At 46.9% G+C, this 10,485-nt stretch overlaps 1 protein-coding gene across 2 annotated transcripts in view; it reads left to right on the forward strand.

The window, feature by feature from the left end:
- The window catches only part of LOC133346222 (enhancer of polycomb homolog 1-like), a 36,738-nt gene extending 33,669 nt beyond the window's left edge, over positions 1-3,069 (forward strand). Inside the window, exons 12-15 of one of the 2 annotated variants that reach the window (XM_061557761.1) lie at positions 65-165; positions 400-610; positions 987-1,464; positions 2,887-3,069. In XM_061557761.1, the coding sequence (XP_061413745.1) occupies positions 65-165; positions 400-610; positions 987-1,464; positions 2,887-2,908 (812 nt within the window). In that variant the 3' untranslated portion in view covers positions 2,909-3,069. Of the gene's footprint in view, positions 1-64; positions 166-399; positions 611-986 lie in introns of both variants that reach the window. The other variant, XM_061557762.1, reaches the window with a different exon arrangement.
- Positions 3,070-10,485: the final 7,416 nt, after the last annotated feature.

The following is a 10,485-nucleotide window of genomic DNA, read 5'->3' on the forward strand; positions in this document are numbered from 1 at the left end:
ATTGCAATAAAGTTTCCTAAGTAGATAGTAGCCTTCAAGTTCCCACTGTCGGTCGAGTGTGCAGGCTTCACGCTGGAGCACTACCACAACCACCTGGTGCAGCTGCAGCGGCAGCAGCAGGAAGCGATGCAGACGTCAGGTCCGGTGCAGGGTAGCAGCGCACAGGTGGGGATCGGCACGCACTGCCGCCGTCTCACCCCCAGACTACCCTTCACTGCCACCGTCCGACACTCGCACGACCACACAACTACTGCTGTTACACGCACACGACCTGTACGGTCGCCGTTGCACAAGACTATACCACTGAGGTCGTACGAGCCCGCACCGTGTACCACTAGATTTCCACATGATTATCCTAACGCTCCTCCACTGCCTGCTACTCCTGCCCGCTTCACACAGTCGTCGCGGACTCTGGACTCGGAGAGCGCACAGTTCGCTGTGTCGGCCGTGCTGGGGGGTGCGGAGTCTGTGGCCCCCCCGCCTGTGGCAGCGGTGGCGCGAGCGGTTGTGGCTGCGGTGGGGGGGGTGCGTGGCCGCTCCCCCAAGGAGGTGGAGGGCGGCGTCGTCCTGCCCCCCCCCACGCAGGTCAACGGGATCCTTCAGCCTCGAGGTGAGCCTCTCCGCCAGGTTTCCATTCACTCGCTCAAAGACAAGTGGCGTTTGTCCAATAAACAGTGGTTTGGAAAGTGTATAGGAAGGATAGCCGTGTACACGCTTTATGGACAACGAATCCCACTTTTGTTTTGTATGGAAATGCGCCTGAGTGTTTTACCGTTCACGGCTGAGGTAAATTCGGCCTCAAATAAATACCTGGTGTGTAAACATCGTCTCTAGGAGACAAAGGTGGTCGGGCGTGGTGCTGGCCACCCCACCCCCTGGTGTGCCGTACCAACCTTTCTGAGGTGCTCGCTAACAGCACTTGCCTCGAAGGTCTGTTAAGGCTATACGTTTGTTCTTTGTTTTTGTGCGTCCGCGCTCTCTTGTAGGAATGTGCAAGCTCCCTGTTCCACCCGGCACCGCCGTGGGTACCATGATCGAGCTGGTTGGCCATCGGCTCTCGAGACCCTCCATGCCGCCGTCCCTCTCCACCAGCGTCACCAGTGTCGCTACCATCGTCACCTCCGCTGCGCACGACCAGCCAGTGCTCTGCGCTGCCGCGGTGCCTACGGGTGGCCTCGCAAAGTCGCCGCACCTCAACGGCATCCAGGCGGTGCCGGTGGTGCTTGCGCACGCGCCCGCCCGGCCGGGCAGTGCCCCCCTGCTGCTCAACGCCCGGACTTTGGCGGAGTCGCAGACCGCGGCCAGCGGTAGGACTTTAACGCCCGGCACGGTGGTGACACTGCCCTCAACCCCGCCGCCTCCACCTCCTCAGCAGCAGCTGAAGCTGCCATCGCACGGCCTGGGCGTGAGTGGGCCGGTACCTAAGGTGGCGGCCCCGCTGCCTGTAGACGGCCTGGCTTCCAGGTGAAGGAACGCGGCTCGCCAGCCCCTCGTTTGGTGACCCCGTGAGCGTCTTGTCATCAGCAATAAGCAGTGCGTGCCGCGCCATGCTAGGACATGACAGCATTTTTATGGATGGACTGTGATGTGTGTGTTAAAAGAAAAAAAATATTTTCCATTTTATTAACTTATTTCAATAAAGAAAATTGGCATTTGTGCTCTATGGTCTAAAACTCAAAACAAACTTTCGAGAGTTAATTTATTTCTGGCTCTGCCTCCTGCAGTAAGACTCGAGGAGTAGACTGCCACTTTTAAGGTGTCAGACATCCCAGTGGCAACAGAAGGAATGTGACAGATGTTTGTGCGAGATCGTTTTTGTCGATGCCTGCAGGAGGATCTACCACCTGCAACTACCCCGGTTTTGTTACAGGAGCTGCTAAGAGATTAAAATGATATGAAATAAATAAATAAAAATTACAAAAAGGAAAAAAATGCTAGAAAATATTTAAAATCCATAATGTTACTTGAACGCTAAACATTTACTGTTGAGATTTGCACTTGTTTCAATGTGAAAATGACATTAAGAGTATTTAATATTGCGCTGCATATTGATTGGTCATCGGATAGATTCCCTCAATCGGGAAGGTGGTGATGACGGTCTCATCACCCTTGTGAAATTCCCAAGCGCAAACTGCAACTTTGAGCCGTGGAACGTCATGATCATGATTATAAAGATTTCTCAAGCATAAAAACAATTGTACATTTGACTGTCTGTAAATGTCCCAGTGAACTACACAAAGGGTATTTTCCCCGCACCCGCCCCCTACCCTCCAAATGTTGGGCTAATTGTGAAATTCAGAGACTTGTCTGTAAATTGGGGTGGAATTGTTTAGTACAAAAGAGAAAAATCGCAGCCATTTTCGGTCCACGATCGGTGTCTTCATTGCCCTTTGGTTACATTTGGTCTAACCTGCAAAAAAGTGGCCAAATGAATGCGAACTTTGTGAGGCTTGCGTGGTGTTTTAACACAAGAGACTTTGGCTTTTTCTCATTTTAATCAGATCACATGATTTCTATTTTACCATTTTATGAATACGTCATACATTCTTAAGGGATTAATTGTGTGAAATATTCCTCCCTTTACAGTATCACACCCCCCCCCCCCCCCCACCATTCAATATTGCCATGTTTTTAGTAGGCAAGGTGCGCAGCATCACAGAATGACTCATGTTTGTTATAAGACAGATCATCTTTATCTGGCTGCTAATGAGTTTGACATGCATGCTTTTTTATACACGCACTCGTAATTCAATGTTTTTTGACCAGACATTCCTTTTATGAACGTCCTTGATGCAAAAAAACTTAAGACGAACAACAAGCTGAAAAAACACGAGAAAACCCCGTCAGAAATAAGAGGAAATATTTGCATCAATTTTTTTTTTCCAGTTGGACTGAGACTGGAGTCTGAATTCCGAAGCGGAAGGAAACACTCTCTTCAGTGAAGAGTTCTCGCGAGCGATTCAACCGCGAGGGTTACCGTTACTACTGTATGCTGGTCATGTTTCTGGAGTTTTTGTTTTTGTTACTTTCCGTTTTGTATGTTTGAAATAAACCCAAAGCATTACACAATGCCATATGGTTTCCCTTTGTGTGGAGGTCGGAGCGGGGAGGTGTGGGGGAGTTATTTATGCATTTGTTGTGCTCTCCTTTAGAGGAGGTTTGAGCCTTTCGGTGTGTGATGGAGGTGTATCTCTCCATTCTCTTCTACCACGCACACATGGTTGTCCTGGCACTCGCGAGATGAAATATGGACAACAAACTCGACTGCAAGAAACTTAATACAGTTTTATAATCGTCATAAGGGGCCGTCCATAAATGACGTCATGCACCTGGCGGGGAGGGTCAGACATTTGTGACGATGTGTAACGAGGGGAGGGGTTTGAGAAATGTGACGTCACATCAAGATGCGCAATTTTAAATAAAAATAGAATTGTTATAACTACACAAATTTTTTAATTAATTTTCAATATTAACTATTAAATTATTTAAAGTTACAAAGGTCACCTTTCATTTATTCCATGAAGGAGCATTTTTCTTCTCCATGGGGGAATGGAGAAGCATTTAGATTTTTTTTAATGATTTGTATTAAACAGTTTGATGCTAATGATTCTACCAGGGCTTTTCATTCTGTGGAATGAATGTGTTATAATTGTACTCTCCATTTTTATTCGTTCTGCTACAAAATTTCAATTATTTTTTAATAGTTATAATTACTTTTAATATTTTATAATTGGAAATTTAATTTCAATATAATATTCTGAACATCTGCAGTTTTAGGTAAACGTTGAATATTTTCAAGTGAATTTTATGCTAAATTTAAGTTTTCCAACGCCTTTTTAATACGTATTTTCTCCAACAGAGTGCAGCGCCACATTAAATACGCACTACAATGACAATAGTTTAAAGCGATTTGAAGCATGTTTTATTTTTCGAAATGGAAATATGGTTTTGGGGAGGGGGCAGAGCTTTGACGTCATATTTGAGGTGGGGTCTGACTTTTTGTGACGACGGGGATCAAAAATCATCCAAAATCGCGTGACGTAATTTTTGGACTGCCCCTGTACTCGCTTTCATAAGTGTTACTCGCTAACAGCACTTGCTCCTACAGTCTATTAAGGCTATGGTGGGGTATTTGTGTCATGTAATGCGGAATGGGGGGCCGACGCCCCCCGGCGCCTTCCTGGTGCTGCGCAGCCAGCTTCACGCGGCCCCCACCGCGGGCGGTGGCCGATTCGCGATCTTCAGCCTGCCTCACCCGCCCCCTAGCGGGGTCGCGGGGGGGTAAGGGTTGGGGTGGAGGTGCCCCCGGACCCCCCTCTCACTGGGCTTCCATCACTGGACAGCCCCGTCGCTCGAGCCCGCAGGCATCACACACTACTCCTACACCGCGCGGCCCACCACGCAATCGCCCCACCACGTGCTCACCACAATATACAACCAAGACGCCGAGAATGGAATGATTTGGAGAGAGCAAACATCATATCAGCAATTGTTACTTCTTCATGACGCCTCCAGTTGGGAAAGGTGTATCAAAGAGGAATAAGTGTACTGTGCATTATCCAAACATTCCATCAGCTTTACACCCAGTATCCCACGGATAACTGCCAGTTCCTAATGCACCAGAATCATTTTCACTTGAGTCAGACGAAGAAGAGGATTAAACTTCTGTTCCTGAACCATCAAGGTCACATGACCCAGAATTTCTCCCATCCTCCTCCTCTGAACCACACTTCATAACACAAAGTGAACTGAAAGACCTTGTCAGGGATTTGGAACTAACCAAGGCATAGTTGGGCTCCAGACTGCAGGAGTAGAATCTCCTAGCAGATGATGTTAGGATTTCCATGTTCCGTGACCGTCAAAAGAATATTGTCCCATTCTTCTTCATGGATGGTGATCTTGTAGCTTGTAACAACATCGATGGTCTTCTTGGTTCTTTCGGTAAAGTCACGTAGAAGGGAAGTAATAAAATAATAAAAATAAAACAATTCTCACGACGTTTCGGCCACAACGCAAGCAGCCGTCCTCAGGTGAAAACCAGGTCCGTCGAGGCGACAGAGTCTGAATGAAACAGCACACGAGCTTGGAGCATATATATAAGCTGGGCGCATTGACAAAGGAATTTGCATATCAAAAGGAATTTAGCATATTTATGGGAAATGCAGGAATGTGATTAGTACTGCATATGCATGTGCATTATGCAGGATTAACAGCATCAAAGGGAGCTGCAGTTACTGCTGCTGCAGCAGTTGCTGCTGCTGCAGTTGCTGCTGCTGCTGCAGTTGCTGCTGCTGCTGCACTTGCTGCTGCTACTGCACTTGCTGCTGCTGCTGCAGTTGCTGCCTTATCCATTTTAATATAACACTATGTATTATTCTACCCACCCTTATTCTACCCACCTCTGGGTAGAATAATTACAACTACAGTACACAGTCGAGGGTTTTCAACGGTTTTACTTAACTTTATTCCTGTGTCGTGGTCACATCTTGAAATCAACATTTAGTCTACTTCCTGTTGTCCAATCAATTCCAAATGTTGCACACGGACTCAGATCCGGTGACAATGCATGCCTGTATCAAAATCGGCATCAATTCATAAATTAATTCGCTACTTTAAAGCAATTTACATTTTGTATGGACGCCTTATTATTTATATATATTTGTGTAGGTCAAAAATTCCGCGGTCCCTAAACTCTCGAATCGCGTCGCCCAAGAAGCAGGCGCCACGTGCCTCAGGCGCGCACGCTCCGTGTCACGAGTTAGGGGCACCCGCGCTCCACGCAAACAAAAGTTTTACATTGAAGATTCATTTATAACATTTCGTCGTGAGAATTTTTATTTTATTGTGTTCTATTTTTGTTATTTGATTATTTCCCTTCTACATTGCTTTACCGAAAGAACCAAGAAGATCAATTTATTAAAGTAAGCGTTGATGTGGGAGCAGGTGCCGCATCGTTGACATACTTCTCGAGCGTGAGTTAAACGAAGTTTTGAATAAAACCGTTTCTTTAAACTTTTTTTAAGGAGTTTATTTAACTTCACTTGTGTTTGTCGTGATCAAATCTTGTAATCAAAAGTTAGTTTACTTCCTGTTCTCCAATCAATTCCCAATGTTGCACAAGTACTCCGATCCGGAGACAATGCATGCCTGCTTTCAAGCAATGTTTGTATGGATGGCTTATTAATTATATATCTATGTGTAGGTCAAAAAACGCCGCGGTCCCTAAACTGTGGAATCGGCTCGCACAAGAAGCCGGCGCCGCGTGCCTCAGGTCGCGCACGCGCCACGTGGTCGAGTTACGGCCGCCATCGCTCCACACAAGCACAGAAGTTGGACATTCAAGACGCAGTTATAAAGTCATCAAACGATTCAAGTCAGCGTTGATGTGGGAGCAGGCGCCGCATCATTGGCGTACTTTTCGACCGTGAGTTGAACTAAGTTGTGAATAAAAGCGTTTAAAAAAATTTTTAAGGAGTTTATTTTATATATGTGTAGTGACATAAGAAGGGAGGGGCTGCTGGGGGCTCTGGGATCCCAGGCGAGTCCAGACGCTTAAGCCTCTGGGCGCCAGGCGCTGGGTTCCCAGGGGGTCCAGACGCTTAAGCCTCTGGGCGCCAGGCGTTGAGTTCCCAGGCGCTTAATCCCCTGGGCGCCGCCAACGGGGGGGGGGGGGGGGCTGTGTGTGCTCTGTGGGATGTCTGGTGGCGCACACGGCCCCACCCCTCGTTGGACCAGGCATAAAAGGAGAGCTCCCTGGACGATCGGGGCCCAGTTGTAACTCAAGACCCAAGACCCACGACCAGCCATCTGAAGACCCTGGGATGCTGTGAGAGCCAGTGGTGGGACTCTGGAACTCCCGACTCTACGACCTTGTGAGGGCGAGCGTAGCCAGAGTAGAGTATCTAGAGTATCTAGGCTGTGTAGCTAGGCTGTGTACCTAGGCTGTAACAGAGTATCAGGACTGTTGGAGTGTTGTATTGTAATAAAGAAGTTACATCTAGAAGTGTCTCCGGAACCCGTTACATATGTATAATATATGTACGATATACAGATTTTGGGGCTCTAGTTGCGAATGGCACTATTATATGATGGATTAACAAAAGCAATTTTTTTATTTGCACGAAGTAGTCGGGAAATGAATTTAAAGGAAAAAACGAAAGGCACCCACATCATGTGCCTTGCCTTTTGAGAAAAACAAAGATGCGTACTTTAACGAAAATAAGTGACGAGACCAAAAAAGAAATATTAATTGACATAATGCATTGCTGCACCTTAATATGCTGCATTGATTATCCGTGCGATTGTTATGATGATGACAAGATCTGACATCTTTGTATTTAATATAGTAAAACTTTTCTTTATTAAACAAACGGTGCGGAAAAATACGTTTAAGAAACCGAGTCATGTTATTCGTTACACGATTTGCATGTATCGGCATTTTTGTTATTTCTAGTGGTATATTGTATAAGCGCAGCTGCATTCATGTGTAACACTTTGGGTAAAAAAAACAATGTTATATAGATAACTAGCTTTATTACCCGGGACTTGGATTCACCACGCCCGACCGCCTTTGTCTCCCCAGTGGCGATGTTTACTACACACCACACCAGTTACTCGTTTGAGGCTGAGTCTACCTAGGGGAGGCCCAGGACCGGTTCAAATAATCGTCACCGGTGGTGGCCGTGAGCGGGAATCGAACTCGGTTCGCCGGGTTCGTAGCGCAGCGCACTTCTGCAGCAGTCTGGAATGTTTTTTCCTTCCGATATTAGGAAGTCACTCGAGCTACGCATTTTTAAAATCTAGATTGAAAATACATTTTCTTTAGAATTGCTTTTTGTGTTTAGTTTGTTGTCCTTCCCCCGCACCTCTGGATGAGCATGGTTCGCTATGTACGGTGTGAAAGAAGTTCAACATACACACCATCATGGACACTCGCTAAATAACCTATCCATCCTGGACACGCGCTAAATAACTTAACCAACATCGACACTCGCTAAATAACCAACATGGACACTCGCTAAATAACCTAACCAACATGGAAACTTGCTTAAACAACTTAACCAGCATGGTGCTGTAGCGCCACCGTGTGGTCACGTGGTGCCACTGCAGAGCCTGGTGCGGTGACAGCAGCAGTGGCGCTGTGCGGCGTCTTCACGGCTTCATCGCCGCCAACCCGCTTGGGACTAACGCCAGGACGCCGCAGCAGCAGCAGCGACTCACAACTGCGGGAACGCGCGGGGTGACGTCTGACAGCGGCAACTGCTGGCGAACTGTGTTGGCCTGTACTGCACATGTCCACCAGATGGCAGACGTAACCACGAATTGAATACCAGCCAAGTTTGGTGGCGATTGCTTTCACGGTGTGGATTTGTATTTGGAACATACTTTCATTTTCATACATGGAAGTGTCGGAGATTGAATAAAAAAATACACGTTACATGGAGTTACTATTTTTTTAATGTGAAGAACACAGGTGCTGAGAGAAATTAGAAAGGGGAAGAGATAATTAAGGAAGTGGCACTGTAGAGGGCGCAGCGAGCAATAGAGGGCAGGTGGTGAACGAGAGTCGTGACAGCGGCTAGAGGATGATTGATGGGAAGGCGCGTGCGGAGCGAGGCGTCACGTGGGGGGAGGTTGAGGGCGGGGCGGGGCGAGGCGTCACGTGGGTGGGGCGGGGCATCACGGGGGCGGGGCGGGGCGGCACGTGGGCGGGGCGAGGCGTCACGGGGGCGGGGCGGGGCGTCACGTGGGCGGGGCGGGGCGGGGCGGGGCGGGGCGAGGCGTCACGTGGGCGGGGCGGGGCGTCACGGGGGCGGGGCGGGGCGGCACGTGGGCGGGGCGGGGCGTCACGTGGGCGGGGCGGGGCGGGGCGTCATGTGGGCGGGGCGAGGCGTCACGGGGGCGGGGCGGGGATTCCCCACGCAGGGCGCCATCTTGACTGGGCACCGCGTGGAGGACGCGTGGTTCTTGTGGCGTCGTTGAATTCGTCTTCAACTACCGATCACAGCTGCTCCATGTGGCTTAGCAGCTCGTCAAGGTGGATCACCAGCTCGACCATGTGGCTTAGCAGCTCGTCAAGGTGGATCACCAGCTCGACCATGTGGCTTAGCAGCTCGTCAAGGTGGATCACCAGCTCGACCATGTGGCTTAGCAGCTCCTCAAGGTGGATTCCACCTCCTCAAGGTGAGTTGCCAGCTCATTCAGTGGAGTTTTTTGTCAAACACAGTTACGAGGCCTGTCTTGTGTTTAGAGTTAGCAATAGCTAGACTCGTAGACCGTCGCTTTTTTAAGTGTAACATTTAAGCTATTTAAGTGCAAAATCCTCACATTGTTTTTCATTGTAATGAGGCGAGGAGGAGGCTGTAACACGTCCCCAAGAGGGATGAAGTTTAACATCAACATCGTGCGTCAACACGTGTTTAGATTAAGGCCTGCGTGGTGATTATCGGCAGCCTGTATGTAATTCAGGCGAGTCCGTGCTCTGAATATTGAGTTTTTGCGAGGTTTTTTCAAATATACTTCCCTACGATCGATTTCGTTTATTTTGTGTAATCTGACAGTGATTGTCAACACCCCCCCCCCCGCAATCATTTGCCGAAATATATTTCAGAACAAACGTTAAGGTGCAAAGTTGACAATTTGTCAATACAAAAGAGGGTTGGGTTTGTTTAGGGTTAGCGGTTAAGGGTTAGGGTCAGGGGGGTTAGGGTTTAGGGATAGGGTTAGTATGATATATGTAGATTAAAAGTCAGACATTTCACGATGAAATGTTCAAGTAAATATTCAAATTGGCATACTAACTTATGCCGTTTTTAGCCAAAATAAGCCAAATTTCCACAGCTTTATTTTTCAACAAATTCGGTTGGGTCAGCCTTAGTATGCCATATGTTTAATTAAAAGTCAGAAATTTCACTATGCAATTTTCACGTCCATAAAAATAAGCATGCTAACCTATGTCGTTTTAGCAAAAATGAGCAAAATGTTTACATCTTTATTTTTCAAAAAAAGTTCATTCCTCTTTTGTATTTAGCCGTAGTATGCTATATATTACATTAAAAGTGAGAAATTTAACGATTGCATTTTCACATCTCTAAAAGATATCAGCATTCTAACCTATGTAGTTTATTTGCTAAAATCAGCCAAATTTTCACATCTTAATTTTCCAAGAAAAAGTTAATTCCTCCTTTTTGTTTACCATTAGTATGCTATATATTACATTAAAAGTGAGATATTTCACGATTACATTTTCACGTCTCAAAAAGAAAATCAGCATACTAACTTATACAGTTTTTTTGCCAAAGTGAGCCAAATTTCCATAGCTTTATTTTTAACAAAAAGTGCATTCCTCCATTGTGTTTGCTGTAGTATGCTACGTATTACGTACAAAATTGAAAATTTCACAATAAAATTTTCACCTCAGGTATGCCAAGAAAATCATTATACCTTCTTTGGCCAAAAAGCAAATTGGCATACTATAGCCTATGC

Source organism: Lethenteron reissneri, chromosome 23 (assembly GCF_015708825.2).
Source record: "Lethenteron reissneri isolate LAM-NWPU_2019-01 chromosome 23, ASM1570882v1, whole genome shotgun sequence".
Classification (NCBI taxonomy): Eukaryota; Metazoa; Chordata; class Hyperoartia; order Petromyzontiformes; family Petromyzontidae; genus Lethenteron; species Lethenteron reissneri.